Genomic DNA, 23,415 nt, shown 5'->3' on the forward strand with positions numbered 1-23,415 from the left:
TCACCCAACCCTTTCGGGGGAGGGAGGGGGGAAGTGCGTGATTTGCTAGGATATTTTCTCCACTAAAGCTCCCTACTCAGGAATTCTTGCTGCAGTATGCAGTAATGATAACTTTCTCCACCCACTCACCCCCAAAACAACAACAACAACAACAACAACAACAGAATCAGGAATAGTGGTTGTTTGTTTTGTTTTGTTTTGTTTTAAGGGAAAATATCTGTACGCATTACCCTTTGGGGTGGTTTCTGATTGTCTGGGAGATGGAGACCGTTATATTGTTTATTCTTCAACGTTTTCCTCGGTCTATGTCCTCCACCCTGGCTCCCCACACCCCACTTATCCCACCCCACCCAATTCACCCTCTTTGGCCTCCGTAGCGCTCAGCAATTTCTATGACTGTACTTTACTCATAGAGCGAGGTGATCGCAGCGTTTTGCTAACACAATAATCAGAGAATGCAGCATCAGCCCGTCCCACCAGGCACTTCCTTCCTTTCCCGAATTGCAAGGGAGGGCTGAGCACTTATAAAAACTTGGGCATCAACTTTCAGGCATGACAGAAACTTCCTTAGACTAGGATCGGATGATCACCGCATAGAGCAGAAAGAGAATCAACCAGAAGAAGCCAGTTCTTGCTTTGGATTCCAGAGCACGTCAAAGCTAGACGCCAGAACCCAGGGAAGCAGGAGAAATCGCAGTCGATTTCACTTCCCTCTTTTCTCCACCTCCCCCTCTCCTTCCTCCCAGACGACTGGCCTGAGAGAATGCTGCCTCCTCTGCTCCCTCTCCTCTCTCTTCTGACTATGGCTGAGCTGGGGCTCCCAGCCTCCCCAGCTCCGCAGCCTGGAGGCAGCCAGTGCATTGAAGACGACTGTTATGCCGTCTTCTGGAACTCAGAGCAGTTCACTGGGGCGAACCAGGTCTGCCAGCAGCTCGGGGGCCACTTGATGACTGTGCGCTCTTCAGTGGCCGCGGATGTCATCTCTCTGCTTGCTCAGGGAGCTCCAGAAATCTCACCCCCAGATGGTCGCCTTTGGATCGGGCTGCAGCTTGGGCAGAACTGCAGCCACGAGCAGGAGGGACAGCTGCGTGGGTTCAGGTGGGTCACGGGCGACAACAGCACCAGCTACAGTAAGTGGAGACACAGTGGCCGTGGCGCCCTCTGCGGTCACCAGTGTGTTGTGGTCTCCGGGGATTCTGCCTCTGGCTCCATGGAACTGGTCTGGGAGGAGCATCAGTGTGAGTTGGCCACCGAGGGTTTTCTCTGCGAGTATAACTACCCCGGATCCTGCAAGCCCCTCAACCTGGAGCCCAGTATCAATGCCAGTGTCATCTACAATGCCCCTTTCGGGGGAAAGGGAGCTGACTTCCAGGCTCTGCCCCTCAACAGCCACGCCTTGGTAGTACCTCTTGGTTTGGACCTTGTTTGTATGAAGGTCGAGGAGACCCCGCGCTGGGTCAAGGAAACCTTGGGACCCTGGGACTGCCGGGTGGAGAAGGGGGGCTGCTCGCAGAACTGCAGGCAGGACAGCGGGGAACCTGAGTGTCTTTGCTCGCAAGGGACCCTTTCTAAGGCCGACCTGCGCTCTTGCCAGGCTGAGGGCGACCCATGCACCCATAAACGTTGTCAGCAGTACTGCCATCTCAGCTCGAACGCTCCAGGCGGCTACACTTGCATGTGTGACTCTGGTTACTACCTGGGGGACGACGGGCATAGTTGCGTAGACGTCGACGACTGTGCACTGGAGCCGAATCCTTGCCCGCAGAAGTGCGTTAACACGCAGGGTGCCTTCAAATGCGAATGTAACCCAGGCTTCGAGCTGGTAGACGGCGAGTGTACCGAGCTGCTCGACCCCTGCTTAGATTTGAAGTGCCAGCATAAGTGTTTACCTTTGGAGGGGGGTACTTACCGCTGTACCTGCGAAGAGGGCTTCGTGCCCATTCCAGACCAGCCCGACAGGTGCATGCTGTTCTGCAACACCACGCAATGCCGGGCCAAATGCAACCCCTACAATCCAGACGACTGCAAGTGCCCGGAGGGCTATATTTTGGACGACAACCAAATGTGCAGTGACATAGATGAGTGTGAATCGGGAGAATGCCCTGGTGGTGACTGCATTAACCTGCCCGGCAGCTTCCAATGCATCTGTGGGCCCAAGTACACACTCGGTGAGACAGTCCAAGAGTGTATTCCCATAGAAATCAACCCTACTGATGATGATGGCGGCTCAGGAGAACCCCCATTCACCGAGACTTCAGACACCACCACTTCCCCACCGACGGAAGGAGCGGCCCATTCGGCCGTGCTAATTGGCATCGCCATCAGCATTTTATCCATTGTCACAGTGCTCCTCGCCACCATCTGCCACTTGAGGAAAAAACAGTGTGCAGCCCGGGCTGCTCTGGATTACAAATGCGCAGGCCCAGCCAAGGAAGAGGTCTTGCAGCAGGTGCGCACGGAATCAGTCCCTCAGAAACTCTGAAAGAGCTGGCTTAAGCTCCCCTCCATCCAGGACCAAGGGCTCAAGGACAGCTTCAGTCCTTCCCAGTGCAGAGCTGAGGGGAGCTGAGTGAACAGAGATGAGTTTGATGGCATTAATCGGTATTAATAACGGCTTGATCCCTTCTCTCCACTCTCAGTCCCCTGCTCTCTGCCACATTATTCTCCCAACACTCAGCACCTTAACTTTTTTTCGGATCTGGGAAGATATTATTGCTAGAAACTTCTTTCCCAGATGTAAGGGTATCAGTGGGTTTATGGGAGCCACATCTGGGGAGTACCTTTGAAAGACTTGTGAACAGCGACCATATGTGGTGAACCCTGTGGTCATCAGCCCGGAAGACTGTAAAGTGTTAATGTAGATTACCAAATGACTTCTGATCATAATTCAGAGGCTTCGAAACTGTACTGTTACTGCCTGTAGCTCCAAATCTGCCACCTTTGGTTGGACTGGGATGAGTTTGGAATTCTTGGATGGTCATTAGAATATTTATTTTTTCTAAGTATCTAAGATACTCTGCTTTCCTTTTCTGTTTCTTACTTTCTTTCTTTTTTTTTAAAGAAAGACATCCGTAGCTATCTCTCTATGTGTCAAACAAGAGTGGGAATTCCTTTTAGAATATTAGAAAAATCTACTTTATCATATTACTTTAAGCTTTCTCTGTGAATTTATATTATCTGTAGCTCTCACAAATGTGAAATCCAGATTCCCATTCCCTTTACCAACCCTCCCTCATCTACTGAGAGCTAAGGTAACTTTTACCTCAACAAATGAAGTCCTCAAACAGGATGCCTTTCTGTCGTTTCATAAAAACCCTACGTTTATCTTTCTCTGCTCAGGCTGTAACTCTTGCCTCAAAAAAATAACCACAGGGGGAAATAGGAATTTTTTTCTTGCCAATTCTTGTAAATTATTACTCAAATCATTGACTTTCATGGACAGCATAGGTTCAGTAAAGTTAATATGCACAAGGTATTAAGTCTCTTTGCTGGGTTGGAACAGAAATAAATCTAAATCTCACTGTATTTATCTTGTTTAAGGATTCTGGTATGTGATCGAATTGGAAAGTCGACATTATCGTTTGATTTTCTTTGCAGCTTACCTTTTGCCTTAGAATGCTGGTGAAAATGTTGAGAGGGTTGCTCTAACATGATAAAACTGATGTGAGAATGCAGGGAAAAACAGTATGAGTGCTGGATTTGGGTTCAGGAAAGTGAAGCTGAATGACCCATTTTTATTGTATAACTGTAGAGGGACAGTCAGAGCTGAGGGCATTTGTCAACAGGTAAAACATTGACAAGGAAATTACTAAGCCCTGCTGTTGACAGAAAGCATTTTTAAGGGGGGAGGGAGGGTCAAGGTGAGAGCCTAGATTATCAAAAATAGAAGCCTTCATTGATCAGCCTCCCAGGAGAACTATGCTTAACCATTTCAAATTGCCTCTGTGGCCCCAGCTTCTAAATTTCTGGAAATTCTCAAACAAGGGTCAATAACAAAGGAATAGTAAGTCAAGTCTGGGGCTTTATTTTAAATAAGGTGAGAACAATCTATTTGCTAGGCTGTTTTTTTCTTCTAGAAATGACCAGGTACATATAACTTGAGACTGCTATGCCAGGTTGGAAAATGTTTTTTGGTTCAGTTAAGCTAGGTTAATGAAATTGTTCTTCAGCTTTTGAAAAAGAGCAAATGTGTTATATAAAGTACCTTTTTACAGTAAAGTTTTTCTCTACTGTTTTGTAAACTTGGCACATTTGTAAATAGTTATTTATTTATTGGAAATAAAAAAAAGAGTACAGGCAAAAGCCTGACTTCCAATTTCACTTGTAGAAAATAAAAAGTTTTATAACTGTTTATGATAACATGATCTTGGATTATTTATTTGTTTTATGTTTTTAAAAATCCTTTTTTGTTTGTTTTTTAAAATGTGTTTCTTGTGTGCTACATGCACACAATAAGACAGTACACAAGAAAGCATGATCCAGAGAACAAATCTATGGTGTAACCCAGTAATAACATCTCCATTTTCTTTCAAAGATTCTTTCCAACATGGGAAGCTTACACCTAAAACAAAAGAAAACTGCCTGTGTAGTTTTATCACAAAACATAAAAAGAATTTGACACTTCCTATGCATAGAGTACAAATAACTTATGACTTTCTGTGGCCATAGTTACTCTTGTAGTATGACGCTATATATGTATGTGTGTACATATGTATATAGATTTTTTTATTATTGTGTAGGAAGATTATTTGGCAGAAAGTATCAGAAAGTATAGGTAGACAGAGGATATCTATGATATACTTTAAAAAACAATACTTTCCATGCTTCTCTGAGTAAATTTTGACCAGTTCTCCTATATTAGCTAAGGAAAAACTAGGTCTTGCTTTGATGAAATGCCAGGACAGTGTGTGTTAAAAGAGCCTATTTGAGGTCCTCATTCTAGGGCCCCAATTCAAGTAAAACCTCTCTGACCTCATACCAAAATCTTATTAACAATTCTTTTTATATAATCTGCATTAAAAAAATAAAAATGTCATGTCTTCAGTGTTCTCTCTGACACTTCATCAATCAGTTGATCTAACTCAAAGTCATCTTATAGGTGAACTCTTAAAGACATTATAGAGGAACATTCATGTAGAAATTTTAATGTTTCGTCAAATTTCCAGATACTTTTTAAGCATCTAAATAGCTGACTAACTATTCCCATTTTCAACTGATTTTTAAACTGGATAGAATCACTCAAGCTTTAAGTAAAGCACTCCCAGGTGGAGCTAATATACAGTAATTCAGGGAGCTTTCTTAAAAATTGCATTCCCAGATATACACAAAAAAAATGATAGCAAAATCACATTATATCAATCATATAAAATAAAAGTGAGATTGATTTGGGTCATAGCCAGACACAAGGAAGTAGTCCCTTCCCCTTCCTCCCAGGGATCATCATAACATTGTTCATGAGAGAAAAAGACTTAAGTTGTCATGCTGTTGGGTCGTGGTTCTCAAAGAATGTGTCTTCCTGGAGCCAGCTCTGTGGGAAGAGCAGATTGTTACATTTTCATTGTCAGCACTTTTACCTCAGAAATCAGCAAACACTATAAATCAGGGTTTGATTGATCATTTATTGATTACTTAGACTTAAGAAAGTGATAGAGAAAATGTTAATAATACCAACTAAGCTTAAAAGTGTATATGTGGGGGCAGCTGGGTGGCGCAGTGGATGGAGCACCAGCCCTGGATTCAGGAGTACCTGAGTTCGAATTCGGCCTCAGACACTTGACACTTACTAGCTGTGTGACCCTGGGCAAGTCACTTAACCCCCATTGCACTTAAAACAAACAAAAAAACAAAAACAAAAAAAAAAGTGCATATGTTCTGTATGGGTTTTTTTTACCCTTTTCTGGAGAACCAGGAGTCAAAATAAATGTTTGTGGGTTTTGTTTTGTTTTGTTTTCTAGACCTGGCTCTTATTTCTACTAGCTGGGCAACATTAGGGGAGTCACAGACTCTTTGAGTCTCAGTAGTATCCTCTGAAAAATAAGGATAATAGCCCTTATAGAGACCATCTCACAATTATTTTGTATAAAATGACACAGTTTGAAAGCACTTTAAAAGCTGTGAAATCTTTCCATAACCATGTATGTCATCATTATAATTTTCTCTCATTAAGGTTGGCTGACTTTGGGAGCTAGTAATCTGATGGGGCAGCTTAGATAGAAGAGTATGGGATATAGACCCAGGTAAGACCCAGATTTAAATCCCCCTCTGACACTAGCTATATGACCCCACAGAGGTCTTTAATCCTTATGGACCTGAACAACTTCCTCAGACTTATTTATTACCCATTGATAACTTACTATCTATATTAGAGGAAGGAGTTTTCCAATGCAGCACCCCAAAAGCTAAGAAAGCAGGGCCAGAAGGACCATTTTAAAGTGTCTTGCTCTTCCATTTCTAATTCTAGAATTCCTCTCTCTCCTACAGAGATATTTGATTTGCCCTATCAAAACAGCTTGGTGACATCTGCTCAGCATGGTAAAGGCCTTTTGCCTAAACTGACAAGTTAGTCAGTTATGAGTTATGACCCAAAGATTCAGGCAAATCAACAGATTTCATAACCAATAATCAGTGGACCCAGGGTACTGTACTCATGTGAATGTGGGTTGCCCCCAAGTAGTAGTAGTAGACTTGACATGAAATTCATTTCACATGAAACACACACACATATCCATATATGTATGGATATACAATAAATATATACATATAATGCATATACACATAAACATGTATGTATATTATATACATATACATATATAACACTGAAAAAATCCAAAATAGCATGTTTTACTATAAACGTTTTTAATTCAACTGAAATAAAGGTATTTTATTTATTTTTATGATCATTTCACTCATATCCCTCATCTTTGTTTTTATTCTCTGTCACCTTCACCTTTGACCTTTGCTCTTGAAAGGTGACATTTTAAAAGCCAGAGACAATAGATTTGGTAGTTTTTCTTCCCCATAAAATTATGAAGGACTACTAATGTATTCCACATGTCATTCCTCAAGTTTCATCTTAAAACGCAACTTCTCTACCTAGGCTATGAGAGGAGCTCATGCATGGGAGCTTAGAGGTCATATATTTTTACCTCTCATTTTATAGGAAATTGTGAGGATCAGAGCTGAAATGATTTGCCCAAGGCTACAGAGCTAGTTAGTGTGACAGTCAGAACTGAAATTTAAGGTGGGCCCAGGTAGGGAAAAAGTTGTAATGAATTTTATCACTCAAATGTTATTTCTGAAGTTCCGATACTTTTGGAATCAGATTATAGGAGGAAAGTGTTACCTAGAGATTTTTTGGTTGTCCCTTAGAGCAGAAACAGTGGACCCTCAATAATCATTTGCAAATATATGAATATATAAATGAAATCTTTCCTGGCATAGTATAAATTATCTTGTGGAAAATATTCTTTAGGGGCCTTATTTATTTGCTTTTCTTTCTTTTTTTGCAGGGAAATGAGGGTTAAGTGATTTGCCCAGGGTCACACAGCTAGGCAGTGTCAAGTGTCTGAGGCTGGATTTGAACTCAAGTCCTGAATCCAGGGCTAGTGTTTTATCCTCCCTGCCACCTAGCTGCTCCCTTAAGGCCCTTATTTTTCAAAGGATACTTTGTCATAGAGTCAGTAAAACACAAGGTTAAGTTTTGGGTTCAGATTCAAGGTTGAAGTTCAGGTCAAAAATTCATTATTGTTATCCAAGGTCTATGGTGAGTTTTTAGGTATAGAAATATCATATACAGAGATCATAGCATTAAAAACAAACAAGAAAACAAGTCCATGTCTCCTCTAGATTTCTAGCCAGATGCCAATAATTCTATGAATAATCTATCTGGGTATCCGGGTTGACTTTGACAAATGTGAACTAAGTATATATGTCCATTGGTATTAAGCAATCTTTTCTTTCTCAGCCCTTCATGATCTTCCCTCTTTTGGGGGGAGGGGCAAATGAGGGTTAAGTGACTTACCCAGGGTCACACAGCTAGTAAGTGCCAAGTGTCTGAGGCCAGATTTGATCTCAGGTCATCCTGAATCCAGGGCCAGTGCTTTATACACTGCACCACCTAGCTGCTCCTGCTTCATACTCTTCTTAACAACTCTTCCAAGAGACCCTGAGCTCTCAAATTCGAAAAGAACAATAGAAAAGCTGTGGAGAGTAGTTAAACAGATTTCTACTTGTAGCTCCAGCTCTCTGTATTTATTCACTTTCTTAACTTCCACTTTCATTAGCTGGCTGTTTATACATAAGTAGAGAGGTGAGTCAGATTCTTTCAACCAATCACAGGATATCACTTCTCTATCTAATTATCAAAACACTTAATTCCCCTCAAATTGATAAAGCACTTGTTTATACATAGTTTACACTTCTGATTGATTCAATCAGAATGATAATACTTATTACAATAGCTAGCATTTATATAGTACATTTAGTTTTACAATGTGTTTTGCATTTGTTATCTCATTTGACCTATGTCTTCAGTGATTATGTTCACTGGGATAAGGTAGAACCTCCCCCCACCCCCCTTCCCTACTTGTTATCAGGAAACAGTTTTTAATTAAACACAAATCAAACCTCTTCTACAGCTCTTATCACGCTTTCAGATTTTATACTAATGAAAACTGAGCGACTCATTAGAGGCCTGACAAAAACAAAGGATACCTTCTAAAAGACAAGGGCTTCAATACCCCGGGGCTTAGCAAAATGTTTCCCACAAAATAGGCACTTAATAAATCTTTGTTGACTTAAAGGAAGTTAAGGGACAGAATAAGTGACTGAATATAGTATTTCTGGAGGAAGCAGCATTTTCAGTTAGTATTCTGATTGTCCCTGATACAACAGTTGGCTTCATTTTCAAAATACTTCCTTAAAAAGGCAGAGGTAGGAGTGGGTGAGGACTTGTTCTAGGTATCAGAAGAATCAATTAGTTATAGGAGTAGGTGTAAAGTATCTGTGAGTTCTCATCTGCCCGGGTTTCCATTTCCCCTACATAAGAATTAGACAGGATAAAAATATTCCTACCTACCTTGCTTAAAAAAAAAAAAAAAGAAGGAACCAGGAATAGAATAATATATTGTCTTTTTTTTTCAAGAAATGTAGTACTGGGGCAACTAGGTGGCGCAGTGGATAAGGCGTGGGCCCTGGATTCAGAAGTACCTGAGTTCAAATCCGGTCTCAGACACTTGACACTAACTAGCTGTGTGACCCTGGGCAAGTCACTTAACCCCCATTGCCCCACGGAAAAAAAAAAAAAGAAATGTAGTACTTAAGTATGTTTGCCTTTCCCACCCCCACCTCCATTAGATGTGACTTGAAAAGTAAAATTTAAGATCATATTTGAAAACATCATTTGACTTTTTTAGACATTTGGGGTTTTTTTTTTGGTGAGGCAATTGGGGTTGACTTGCCCAGGGTCACACAGCTAGTAAGTGTTAAATGTCTGAGACCAGATTTGAACTCAGGTACTCCTGAATCCAGGGCCGGTGCTCTATTCACTGCGCCATCTAGGTGCCCCTAGACATTTGTTTTTAAAATACAAGAAAATGAAACACCATTTAACTACCCTTTGCTATTTTTAAGACACCCTCCCCCACCCTCTTTTTGTTTTTTATAGAACCTTCCTTTTCTTTTTTTTTTTGGTAGGGGAGAGGGTGTCAGTCATTTCAAATATAAACAAACTGATTTCCTTTCACAAGAGAAACAAAATGCTGTTTTTAACATTGGAATTTAACTAAGTTGAGATCCCTTTCTTAATGTTTTAAAAACTATGATTGTGTGTGGGGGAGGTGAGGATCGTGAGCAACATTAAATAATAGGTATTCCACCATTTGAATAGCAATGTGGCAATCAGGAAGTATTATAGAGAGAAAATGGAAACTGTCAATTCTCAAAATTGGGATATTGAAAAATAATTCCATGTGGGACATGTGGCTAAAATCCCTCTCCCACTTCCAATCATTCCTTTTGTCCTACAAACTCACAAAAAGGATTTTCTCTTTAAATGTATAATTTCATGAACTGCATTCCCTTTGGCACTAAGTCCTCTTTTTCTCTGTTATAATTTAAATATTGGACTCATTGTACTCATTAATATTCTGCTTTAAGTTATGTTTTAGCATTAGACAATACACGTTCACAATTAAGGCTTCCATTGAAGTAAACAGAAATTGTGTTTCTTCTATCATAGACTGAAATCAGAAATACTTAAGTTCAAATCTAGTCTCAAATATTTGCTAGTCATGTGACCCTGGGCAAGTCTTTTAACCTCTCTGCCTCAATTTCCTCAACTATAAATAGGAGATAATGATATCACCTATCTCCTAGAATTGTTGTGAAGATCAAATGAGATGGCATTTGTAAAGTGCTTATCACAGCACCTGGAATGTTTGTTGTTGTTCAGTAGTTTTAGTTGTATCCAATTCTTCGAGTCCTATTTTGGGGTTTTCTTGGCTTGCCATTTCCTTCTTCAGCTTATTTTACATATGAGGAAACTGAGGCCAACAGGGTCACACAGATAGTCCATTTCTGAGGCCAGATTTGAACTTAGAAAGATGAGTCTTCCTGATTCCAAGCCTAGTGCTCTAACTGATGCACCACCAGCTACTCAACTGGAACATAGTGATGTGGGCTGGAATTTGGGGTCAAATTGATTGTGAGTCGTCCCAAAAGAATTACAAGACTCAGTGACTTAGTTTCCCAAGTTTTATTGCAATACTGTGGGTGACCACAGGGAGAGAACCAGAATAGTGGAAAGATATCTCTCGAATAAGGAAAGGAAAGACAGTTATATTTATAGTACGGATAAATTGATTATCAGTCTCATTATAATAATCTCCACCTTGGGGAGGTACAGGGGAGGGCTTATCCTAATTCGGAGTTCCTGGGGTCCTAAGCCAACCCCCAAGGCAGGTATGCTTTTGGGGTTTACACATCATAAGGTGAATCTGGGGACATTTTTGGCCTTTTCTGCACATGTCTCTTTCTGACTCCCATGGCTAGTTTCAAAACATCTCCATTCTATAGGTTGTCTTTTTCCTTTATTGTTATTTTGACCTGACCCACTCTGGCCCGTTATGGATGTTGATCATTGTGGGTAAGAGAACCTAGCATTTTGACTTGTAAGTTATCCATTAACTGGGGTCTGACTCCCTTTTAGAACTAATATCTGAATTAGAGCTTGGGTCTTGGGTTTTTCTATTAACCCTTTTTTCGCCTCCTACATCATTCCCTCCTTTTCATATACCCCGGGAAAAAGGACAAAGATCATCTCTTCTGTTACTGCTTCCTGCTGAGTGGGGGCGAAGTAGGGACCCACAGGGGGTTTATGAATTGAGGGAGATGTAGGAACTAGTGTTACAAATGCAGAGGTGTTTCTAATATTTGGGTTTTTTGTTTTTTTTGTTTTTCTCAGGGAAATGAGGGTTAAGTAAGACTTGCCCAGGGTTACACAGCTAGTAAGTGTCAAGTGTCTGGGGCCAGACTTAAACTCAGGTCCTCCTCAATCCAGGGCCAATGCTTTATCCACTGCACCACCTAGCTGCCCCCATCCCATTACTTATTAAAAAGCAATAGAGGGGCAGCTAGATGGCGCAGTGGATAGAGCACCGGCCCTGGATTCAGGAGTACCTGAGTTCAAATCCGGCCTCAGACACTTAACACTTACTAGCTGTGTGACCCTGGGCAAGTCACTTAACCCCAATTGCCTCACTAAAAAAAAAAAAAAAAAAAAAGCAATAGAAAGTAAGTAGCCATTAGAAAACTGCAGTTTGCCTGATTTATTCATGTATAGTTTTAATATTTCAAAAATATCGTAGCTCACAATGCTGTTACCTTCTGAAATTCATCCTGGGAGTGCATCAGCCAGAAAATAGGGAGCATATGTTCAAGTAATGGATATGAAATAGAAAATATCATTCTAAATTGGATAATTTCTAAAAGTACTGTATTTGCAAAATAAGGATGGAAAGAAGCAATTCTCTCCTGTCTAAGAAAGCAGAACAGAGAGAGTAAATCAGGCTATACCACAATGGTGCTAAAACTAGTTGAAAAATGAAAGAATTAACTGATTAACCAGCTGTTTTTCCCTCTCTAAATTCCCCCAAAGAGTTACCAGTAATGCTGTCTTTAGAGAGGGTAGGAATTTTTTTTTTTCTGTTAGTGCTATTGATCCAGAGCAGTAAAATCAATCAAGGGCCACCTACATATAAATTGCAACTTAATTAAGATATCTATGTGTGTATATAAATATATACATACATATATGTGTGTATAATATGCATAAGTTGGTTTGTTTTTAGAAAGAGAAATATGAAATATTCAACTTACCAAGTTTTTTAAAAAAACACATTTAAATGAATGGGAGGCATTAAGCTTTATTCACTGAATCCAGCAAATATCAGAAAATCCTTCCTCAGTGCAATGCTAATGGGCACTTGAAGGGTAGAGAAGGAGAAAGGGAAAAAGAAAGAAAATTAGGAAGAGAGGAAAGGCAAGGAATTACAAGGAAAAGAAATGAGATTCATAAATGGAAAGTCAAAGAGGTTAGATAAATGTAATTTTGAGAGAGGGAAAGAAAGACATTGGGGAAAAGACTGAAAGAAAAAAAGATTCACTAGGAAGAGATAGACCAAGGAGACTGCCATTTTTTAGCTGTGCTACCACTTTTTGAGAATTCTAAAAGTTCATATGTGATAACACCATCCTTATCACTATAGATTCAAGCCCGATCTTCCTCTAAACAAATACAGGTCAAAATGTGGACCAATCTACCAAACATGGCACACTGTACCAATACAGTAGATCTTTTTTCTGGCATCCAACAATCTTACTTATGTGTCTTCCATTACCATATATATGCTTGTAAAAACACACACATACAAGCAATAAACATAAGGCCTTGAGATGCTGGGTCAGACACCATTCTAAGAGGGAAAAAAAGGAAGTAGGGCTTTGGAGACAGAGGGAGGAGACTCAGAACTTCTTAGATAATATAACAGCCATGATTTCCTCACTCTTCTATGATCTCTACTTTGGGACATATGGAACTAGGGACTGCTGTCTATTCAACCAAAGAGAAGAATTACATAATTATTTACTAAATTTAGGGCATTTAAATCTTAAATATCAATGGGCTATCTAAGCATTGTTTTTACCCATTATACTAATAAGATTACTTGAAGACACATGGTGATCTTAACTTCACTAGAGAGTTCTTTAATTCCCTTGTCATTTCAGTCATTTCAGTCATGTCTGACTCTTCATGACCCCATTTAGGGTTCTCTTGGCAGATACCAGAGTAGTTTGCCATTTCCTTCAGTTCATTTTCCAGATGAGGAAGCTGAAGCAGAGTTAAGTGACTCACTCAGGGTCACACAGCTAGTAAGTATGTGAGACCAGATTTAAACTTAGGTTTTCCTGATTCCAGGCTCAGTGAACTATCCACTGAGCCACCTAGCTTCCCCTACTTCCTTTTGAGTGTACCTATGTTAAAAGCTTCTACATCCAGGGAAGTGCCAAGGAAGTTGTGTTACTGGTTAAACTCCTAGAGCAGAATGGTAGCTACAAATAAACAAACAAAAAAAAACCCATAAAGCATAACAGAAGAAAAAGGACTTCACAACTGGGATGACTAAAAGGTTTTCCATGTTTGAATTTGATTCTGACTTACTAAGCCTCAAAAATTTGAATAAGCCACAAAATTGTATGTTTGGTTTTTTTTGGGGGGGGGGTTAGGGGGGGTTCCACTTCCAAAGATTCACTTGATTTATTATTTATTATAGGAATCAAGGCCAGTATTAAATGCGCATTTCTAACAAGCAGTGAATACAATGTTAAAATTTTAAGTGCTTTGTTTCTTATTCTCTCACTATCTCAGTTATTAAAGCTAGTCAGTATTTTTTTTAAAACAGGCAAGTGCTCAGTTTTCTAATCAATCAAATTGAAAGTCTTTTCTTATGAAAAGAAGCAGCAGACAGCATTACCCTGGTCTTTGGCAGCTAAAGATATGCATTGTCAGTACTCTTGGCTCATGCCTTATCAGAGAAAGAAAATTGCAGAGTGTGTATCATGTGGGAAATTAGAGCCAATGGAAACTGTTCTGTGATATGGTGCTGAAGGCAAAGTCCCCACCCAAGCCATGGCAAGGGCCCAGCATCCTAGTCCAATCTCCTACCATTGCCTGACTTCACCCCTTCACCCCAAGGCTATTTATCTTTTTACCCCCTTGCAAATGCCTTCCATTTAAATAACACCTCTCAGAGCCTCATCCAGTGATGCCATGGCTACAGGAGGTCAATAAATACCAGTGACTTACTTCCAGTTTCCTGAGATCACATATCTCTGGAAAGGAAGGAAAGAGCACTGAACTAGGGATTATTTGAGTGGAGTCCGAGTTCCAACTTGGCCCTGCCTCCCTGTGTGAGCTTGTTCCATTCTCTTTGCCTCAGCTTCTCATCTATAAAATAAATGGGTTGGATTAAGCAGGGCTTCTTAAATTTTATCCACTTGCAACCCCTTTTTGCCCAAGAAATTTTCCCTCAACTCCGGGTATATGGGCATATAAAATAGATAGACATAACCTTTTCCTGTTGCCAAATGTTTCTCAACTCCCACATTCAGTTACTCCACCCCATATAGCTTAGTGACCCACACTTTAAGAAGCTTTGGATTAGAGCATGTCTTCTGGTACCTTCCAGCTCCAATAAGACATTCACCCCCTGTCTAATCAGAGGCAGGATGGTATACTAGAAAGTGTCTCAGGAAGTCAGGAATACCAGGATTCAAGCTGGGCCTCTTGACAGAGATTAGCTGGCTGATCAAATCACTTAAATCTCTCAGTCATCTCAAGCACATCATTTTTCTTTATCTGTGGAGAGAGTTTCCCCACTGGGAGTTCATTACATCAATGAAACTATAGGTCTCTGATCTCTCTGCTGCAATATATTCACTAGCAAAAATGAAGCATGACATACCATGAAGTATGTCATACTATGGATTATGGGGTGGGTGGGAGAGATGGGAAAAGGGCAGGTGGGTAATGGACTGGCAATTGGAATCTTGTTTGTTTACCTGGCATTTCCTTTATTACCTTTCTGGAGGAGGCTGGGGTTTAGCAGTTTGAAACCTAGCTAGACAGCAGAGGAGGGTGTGTGTGGGTCAGGTGGGGGTGGAAAAAGGGAATGAAAGAAGGTTAGACATTGGATCATCATGGATAGTTTCTTCACAGATAAAACTACAGACTCAAACAACTGAAAGTGATCTTAAAGATCAATTAACCTTCATTTTACAGAAGAAGAAACTCAGGCCCATGATGTTGATGTCACATTCCCAAAGTCACAAATATTTGACAATAACTGAGAGCTAAATTGGGGGAATATGTCCAAACTAAGCAAGCTTAGGTACATACTTTCTATAAAGAATTATTATGAATTAAAAAAATATAAATGATGTTTGAAATTATTTACAAAGCAAATGTGAAATAATTTATGAAAATAATTATTATGGGTGAAAAATATAGAATTTTAAGATTTTTAAAGAGGTTAAAGACTGTGACTAGAGTCAGGGAGGGCCTTATTGGAAAAATACAACCAAGAGTCAAGAGAACTGGGAGAGGTAGGCAGCACAGTAGATAAATCACCAGACCTGGATTGAGGAGGACCTGAGTTCAAATCTGACCTCAGACACTTGACACTTACTAGCTGTGTGACCCTGGGCAAGTCACTTAACCCCAATTGCCTTACCAAAAAAAAAAAACCAACCAAACAAACAAACAAAAAAAGAGTGAAGAGAACCATTCACTTAATTCTGGCAAAAATTTTGTTTTGTCCCATGCTAATCAAGAATTTGTCTGTCTTTTACTCCACTGAGTTTATGGAGAGGTGGCCTGGTGTGAAAATGTTGGTACCTGGAGAGCAGGAGCTTCGGCATTGTGTGTGTGTGTGTGATCTGTCTGTCCTTGGTACCAGGCATAATGCTTTTTCACAGAGTGAAACCTATACATATTTGTTGAACGAGATTAAAATTATAGATGTTTAGTTCTGTCACTGCTTCATGGAAAAGCATATCACAGCCTCATTTGAGCTCCCCTGTTCCCATGGAGATCATCTGACTTGTCACTTGTCTAAAAGACACTGACATTTTCTGAGTTTATGTCAGATGCAATTTGGAAGGCACAAGTATTTTAGAGTGGAATCTCACTTCCAGGGGGCCAACACTTCCACTGACAAATCCCAATGACAAACCAAGATATAGTGCCTTGGAAGATTTATACATGGCCAAGAAAAGGCTGTGAAGTGTACTGGAAAGAGCTCTGGAGTTGGAGTCTTAGAACCTGGATTCAAATTCTCACCCAGCACTCTTAGCTGTATGAAATTAGGAAAGTGCCTTAATCTCTGCAATTGTTTTCTCCTCTGTAAAATAAGGGGATTGTAGTAGGTGATTCCTAAGACCCCATTGAAGCTCTAAATCTTATATCCACCAGGATCTATCCTTTTCCCCTACTCTACTCCTCTCACATATATACCACCATCCTTACTGGATATTCTGGATATGAGATCATTGGTTTCCCCCCTTTTTTAAATGACCCCCACTCACCCTCATTTACCACAGGCATTAATGCATATTCAACACCATTTTTATTAGGACTTCTAAGTTAATTACAATTATGAGAGGTTACAAAGCCATCTCTTCATCTGACAGTAAGCATAAATGAAACATCATGAATTGTCCTTTTTCTATTGTAAGAACCATCACTCAGCCATAATTTAACTAGCAGGAAAGAGTTTAGGTTGTTTTACTTTCTTTGATCTTGGGCTAGAGCTACAGTTTATTATGTACATCTTTTCTAATGGTTTCCTGATTTCTGGGGCCTTAAAAAAATAAAAAGAAAAGGAAAGAAAAGAAAAGAAAAAGAAAGGAAAGATAAACTTGCCTTCTAAATGCACATTTACATCCCTTCTTAAAAACAATGATTTTTTCTATTTGAATTTTCCCTTCCCGTCCCCACTGTCACTAATACAAATGTGTACCCCAAAAGGATGGTAAACTCCCACACTCAAGGGATACTGGCAAATAAATGACAGCACAAGATCTGGGTGAGGTTTTATCCTCTCTGTTGTTTTTATTATTGGCCAGATTTAGTGCCTTACATTAATCCCCACAACATACAACTTCAACCTTGGCTCTACCCACAAAGAACTTGTTACTGACCTGACATGATACAGATATCACTTATTATGTGACTATATGTCAAGGTTAGAAGCAAACAAGATTGCATCCCAGACTTTTGTAAATAAATACTACTTGGCAATACAGAGCTAAAGACAAAAAGCAAAGGAATGATCTAAGGTGTTAGATTTTTTTCCCTTCCTGTACACAGTTCATATTGTACCCCAATTACAATTAAGAAAGAAATAGCCCATAAAAAGAGAAGAGTTCCTATTTTGAAGACAGAATCTGGGGTCAGGTCTCTTCTGACTCCTGATCATTCTTTCTATCCTTTCTAAAGGAAAACTGGAAAAACAAGTGACTGAGACAGCACTCCCTCATTCCCCTTTCCCTCTTCCCTCCCCAGTAAAAAATGCAAAAACCAAAACAAAACTCCAAGGGCTCAGGAATGGTAATTCTCACAGTCCATGCACAGAGTGAGTCCTACCCCACGGAGATGTCCTTTAGCAAACTGTTGTTCTTGAGAGGAAAGGATTAGTTTAGTGGGATGCAAGTGTCCCTGGGAACAATACACAAGCAAAATGACAATGTTCATCTGGAAAGGACATGATCTTCTTGGAAAGCCTGGTTTCTCCAGAAGTCCAAGGTTCTTGAGGGGAAATCAGGGAGGAGACAGTTTGGTGGGGAAAGATGAAGATGGCCTCTGGAAGGTGATGACTGGGGATTGAAAGAGGTCTAGGTTGACAGGTCGGTTCAAGAAGCTGGAGTTTGCTCTTTAGAAGGTGGTGGTCCTGGTAAGGGTGCCATGCTTGCCACAGGGTTCTGGGTGCACTGGCTCCTGCTGGCAGGGCAGAGTGGGGCACATGCACCCACCCCCTTTGCTCTTAAGGGCTGTAGCATAGTAGTCCAAGGGTTCTTCCTCAGCAGCAGAAGCAGCATCTAAGAGACAACAACGAAGGCAGAGCACTCTCTGGAATGAACGCCGGAAGTTGTCTGAGAGAAAGCCATATAGAATGGGATTTGCACAGCTGTTGGCATAGCTGAGGATGAGGGACACGTGATTAGCAGTGGCATCCAGGCTGGGCATGAAGAGGTTTAGCAGTTGTACCACATAAAAGGGCATCCAGCAAAGCACAAAGACAGCCACCACCATGAGCACCAGTCTGGTGATCTTCTTCTCTGATCGTCGCCTCTGCTGCCAGCCAGCCCTGAGGGCCACTGCTCTCATCTTGCCCACAATAAGCAGGTAACAGAGGCCAATGGCCAGGACAGGAAGGAGGAAACCCAGGAGGAAAGTGTAGACCACAAAGACAGCAGACCAGGCTGGATGAGGCCAGTGCAGGTTGCAGGCCACAGCCTGGCCCCCTCGGGTGGGCTTAGTGTCTGCAAAGATGGTAATGGGTAGAGTGACTAGCAAGGATGCCAGCCACACTCCTCCATTGATGAGCTTGGCCACACTGGGCCTTCTGTAGGTGGCAGCTCTCAGGGGGTGCACCACAGCAATGTATCGGTCTACACTGAGCACGGTCAGGCAGAAGACACTCGTGAACATATTGAGGCCATCAACACTCAGCACAGTCCTGCAGAGGGCAGAGCCAAAGGGCCAGTGGCGGAGGGCAGCAGAGGAGGCTACAAAGGGCACGCTGAGCATGAAGAGCTCATCAGCAATGGCCAGATTCAACAGGTAGATATTGGTGGCTGTCTTCATCTTAGCGTATCGGAGAATGACGAAGATAACTAAGGCATTACCCACCAGCCCCACCAAGCACACCAGGGCATAGATGGACTGGATAACGATCATTCCAGCCTCACCCCCTGCCCCTCTTCCCTCCTCTTCCTCCCCGCCCATGTTCCCAGGGGGGCGGCTGCCATTGGGAGCCCTGGGCCAGTCCGTCCCAAATCCATTGATTCCTGTGGCTATGGCTTCCTCCACCCCAGGGGCCAGCGTCGGGGAGCCGCTCATCCTGGCAGATGGTCCATCAATGGGCCGACTGCGAGTAACAGAAGAGAAGAACGAGGAGGAGATGGAGAGAAAGAGAGAGAGAGATATGCCGCGGGAGCCCCTGCCGTCTGCCAGATGTGAAGCCCTCAGCCGGGCAGTCAGGAAAAGGGAAGGAGGTTGGAAAGGACTGTGGCTGCGCCGGCAACAGCAGTGGCGAAAGCTCCGGAGGCTGTGGCAGCTGGAGCAGATGTGCGCTTCCGAGCTTCCACCAGGTCTGCCTAAATAGCGAGCGGCTGTCACCCACTTAAAGCCGCTTCCAATCCTGAGCCGGCTCGCCTTTGATTTGCTTCACACATACCCACTGTTGCATGACAATATGCTCTCTCCCTCTGGCTCTTCTTTTTTTCACTCTCGCCCCCCCCCTTTCCCTCCTTCCAGACTCCCCCCTCTCCTGCTTCCCTCCCCTCTCCTACTTCTCCATCTCTCCAGTAGCTACCCTCACTTTGGCTTCGTTCTTTGTTCCCATCAGAATACATCCGGAGGAAGAGGAATGAAAAGGCAGCTTTTTGTTTGTTTTTGTTTTTTGCTTCTTTACCGTTTTGTCCTCTTCAACCCAGCTCGAGTCCTCTTTGTGACAATTGGGGAAGGGAAGGGGCGATAGAAGGGGACCAATGTTGGGGCTGAGGTGCGTTGGACTATGTCCCAGAACGGTTTTGTTTTGCTCTGCTTTTTGTTTGTTTGTTTGTTTTGTTTTGTTTTGTTTTGAGGTCTCTGGCTTCAGAGGTATATAGGCAGCAGCTAGCCTGTGGCTTTAGCCCTCTCTTCTAACTCCCTGGAATGGGCAGACATCTGGGAATAGGAGCTCAGTGAGGAGAGCAGCTACAGGTCTAGAGGGATGGTAGCTTGAAGGGAACAGAACAGGGAAGAAAAAGCCAAGTATTCCAAAGCCGCACACTGTCTCTCTCTTCCAGCTTCCTTACTTCTCACGGGAGCTGTCCATGGCTCCTAAAACCTAAAACCAGTTGAGATCCTGGTTAGGCCAGGAATGCTGCCTGGTATCTCCATCGACTTCTAGCACCCTAATTCCCTCATGGAGGGGGGGGGAGTGTGGAGGGGGGCAGTAGCAGACTTCTATAAGCTTCTTTTAAAAACAACAGATGTGTCCAAAATCTGCTGGTGACTGGATAGTGAAGTGAAATTTCTGAATTGAAAACTGACACTCAGAAACCCGGAAAGGAGTTAGAATCTGACTTAAATTGGAAAAGTGATTAACTTTTGTATTCAGCTTGGCCCCTCACTCCTGCAGAATCCTGCAATATCTCTTTTCCTTGAATTTGAGTCCCTTTTGCAGGGCTTGCTTTCTCACACATTGCAGCCTATTTTCCCTCTTAATGGAACATCTTCAATGACAGCTGGAAGAGCATTTAAAGGCCATCCAGTTTAATCTGTTCAATTTACTGTTGAGGAAACTGAGGTAGTGAGGTTAAGCTATTTTCCTAAGGTCATCCAGGTAGTAATCGGCAGAGTTGGAATTTGAAAGTTCAATCAAAGCAATTGGGTCTAGGGGCAGCTAGGTGGTGAAATGGATAGAACACAGGTCCTGCAGTCAGGAGGACCTCAGTTCAAATCCAGCCTCAGACACTTACCACCTGTGTGACCCTGGGCAAGTCAATTGACTGCAATTTCTTTTCCCCACGCTCCCCCCCCCCATTTTTTTTTTTTAATTTTCATCTGGGGCAAACCAAATTTAGTTCTTCAGATTCTTACACTCCTTTGCTGGAAGAAAGGGTACTTAAGGGGTGGGGAGGTGAGGGGGCGGGGAACCTCTGGGTGCTGAATATGCCTCCATCAATTTACCGACTTGCTTGACTGGTGACTATTTTCAAGTTGCTGGGATTCATTTAGTTTTTCTTTTTTTCTTTGCTGTTCTTTCCATTTCTATTCTTTTCCTTCTTCCTTCCTTCCTTCCTTCCTTCCTTCCTTCCTTCCTTCCTTCCTTCCTTCCTTCCTTCCTTCCTTCCTTCCTTCCTTCCTTCCTTCCTTCCTTCCTTCCTTCCTTCCTTCCTTCCTTCCTTCCTTCCTTCCTTCCTTCCTTCCTTCCTTCCTTCCTTCCTTCCTTCCTTCCTTTCTTTCTTTCTTTCTTTCTTTCTTTCTTTCTTTCTTTCTTTCTTTCTTTCTTTCTTTCTTTCTTTCCAGGATAGAAACCATGAAAATTATTAACCTTTTAGCAGCATAATTAACAAGTTGCTGATTAGTATGATTTTGGATCATCATGCTGGGAAGTTTTCCCTAATCGGCTCACCTAGAGATTGAATATCCCTCCAGAGTCCTTACCTAATGGGACTCTCTTTGCCAGGTAGTGTGGTAACTAGGTGGGACAGTGGATAGAGTTCAGGACCTCAACTCAGGAAGACTTATTTTCGTGAATTCAAATCCAGCCTCAGCTGTGTGGCCTCAGGCAAGTCACTTAACCCTGTTTGCCTCAGTTTCCTCATCTGTAAAATGAGCTGAACAAGGAAATGGCAAATTACTTCAGTATCTTTGCCAAGAAGGCCCCAAATCAGGGAACAAAAAGTCAAACATGATTGAAAAACAACAACAAAGAAAATAATTCACCTCTGTTTCTATATAACTCTTCAAATATCTGAAGATAACTGCAAGTCCCTCTTGAGTCTTGAATAAACTATACATGATCATGAAGAAGTTCAGAGAAAAGGAGATGAACAAAGGCTTCAGCAGTGAAGATTTCATGGAGAAGTTTGGGGCCTAAAGAATGACTAGGGATTCAGAGGAAACTAGTAGAGCATTTATTTCACCTAAAAGAAATGTTAGCTATGTGGTTGGCAGTGGTGCAGTGGATAAAGTGGTGAACCTAGACTCAGGAAGACCAGTTTTCAAATCCAACCTCAGACTTACTAGCTGTGTGACCCTGGGCAAGTCACTTTATCTCTGCCTCAGTTTCCATATCTATAATAGTGATAATAACATCCACCTTCCAGAATCCTTTTCAGGATAAAAAGCTATAAGAATATTTGAGACAATCTACATATGGAAGAACTTCCTACAAATTAGTTGTTAAAAAATAGAATGGTCTGGTCTAAGAATATGGTGAATTGTGCCTCATTGTAGCTCTTCATCCAAAAGTTAGATGACTTCTTATAGGTTATGTTGTTCAGGTACAAGGTAAATTGGATGGCCTCTGAAGTCTCTTCAGGTTCTGTGATTGTTCAGTGGCTAGAGAACTGAATTTGGAATCAGGAAGACTGGTTCAAATCCCATTACAGTTACTTACTAGTTGTCTAATCCTAATCAAATCAAGTCACTTAACTCTGTTAGATTAAGTTTATTCATCTACGGGTATGGGTAAAATAAGGAAGAATAATAGTACCTACCTTACAGGGTTCTTATGAAGATCAAATGGGATAACAGTTATAAAGTGCCTTTCAAATCTGAAAGGGTTATATAATTGTTAGTTATTTTATACATACATGTATATATATATACACACACATATATATACATGTATATATACATATATGTGTGTGTATATATATGTATATATATATATATATATATTCTTCATGTGGAGAATTAAGCCTGCCATAGAAAGGCTGGATTTTAATTCTGTCTCAGATACCTACTAATTGTGTGATCCTGGGTGAGTCACAACCTCTATTTGCTTCAGTTTCCTCATACATAAAATGGGGGTTATAATAGCATTTACCTCCCAGAATTGTTGTAAGGATAAAATGAGATAATATTTGTAAAATGCTTTGTATGCCCTAAAGTACTATATAAACTCTAACTATTATTATTATTATCATAGTGTAAATTACTTTGGTAACTCTAATGCTATTAAGATCACAAACCCCTTCCCTTTCAACAACCCTGTAAGTCAGGGAGTACAAGTAATATTCCATTTTGAAAATAGGGAACTGAAGTGCTAGGAAATTAAATGACCTGTTCATAGTCACATAGACAGTAAGACCTTCAGATGGAAGGTTGTTATGTATTTCCATATATTCGAAGAGTTCTCACACAGAAGAGGATTTCACTTGTTCCATTTTGCTCTAGAGGATATAACCAGGAACAACACATTGAAATCACATAGGAAGATTTGAGCTTTATTAAGGAAAACAACAAACAAATGTGCCAAAAAGCTTCCTGCTAATGAGGGCTGTTCACCTCTTTTTATTTAGTCAGGATTCCAAATTCAGATCTCTTATATTTTCCATTCTACAGTTTTCTAGGGAAGGTCT

General features: G+C 41.4%; 2 protein-coding genes across 2 annotated transcripts; one reads left to right on the forward strand and one right to left on the reverse strand.

Moving 5' to 3' along the window:
• Positions 1-482: 482 nt before the first annotated feature.
• THBD (thrombomodulin) lies at positions 483-4,342 on the forward strand. The gene has a single exon (XM_043990232.1). The coding sequence runs from the start codon at positions 764-766 to the stop codon at positions 2,480-2,482; it is 1,719 nt and encodes a 572-aa protein (XP_043846167.1). The 5' UTR covers positions 483-763; the 3' UTR covers positions 2,483-4,342.
• Positions 4,343-16,669: 12,327 nt separating this feature from the next.
• SSTR4 (somatostatin receptor 4) lies at positions 16,670-19,177 on the reverse strand. The gene has a single exon (XM_043985010.1). It carries the CDS (start codon positions 19,175-19,177, stop codon positions 17,990-17,992), a length of 1,188 nt encoding a protein of 395 aa, XP_043840945.1. The 3' UTR covers positions 16,670-17,989.
• Positions 19,178-23,415: the final 4,238 nt, after the last annotated feature.

Source organism: Dromiciops gliroides, chromosome 2, assembly GCF_019393635.1.
Source record: "Dromiciops gliroides isolate mDroGli1 chromosome 2, mDroGli1.pri, whole genome shotgun sequence".
Classification (NCBI taxonomy): Eukaryota; Metazoa; Chordata; class Mammalia; order Microbiotheria; family Microbiotheriidae; genus Dromiciops; species Dromiciops gliroides.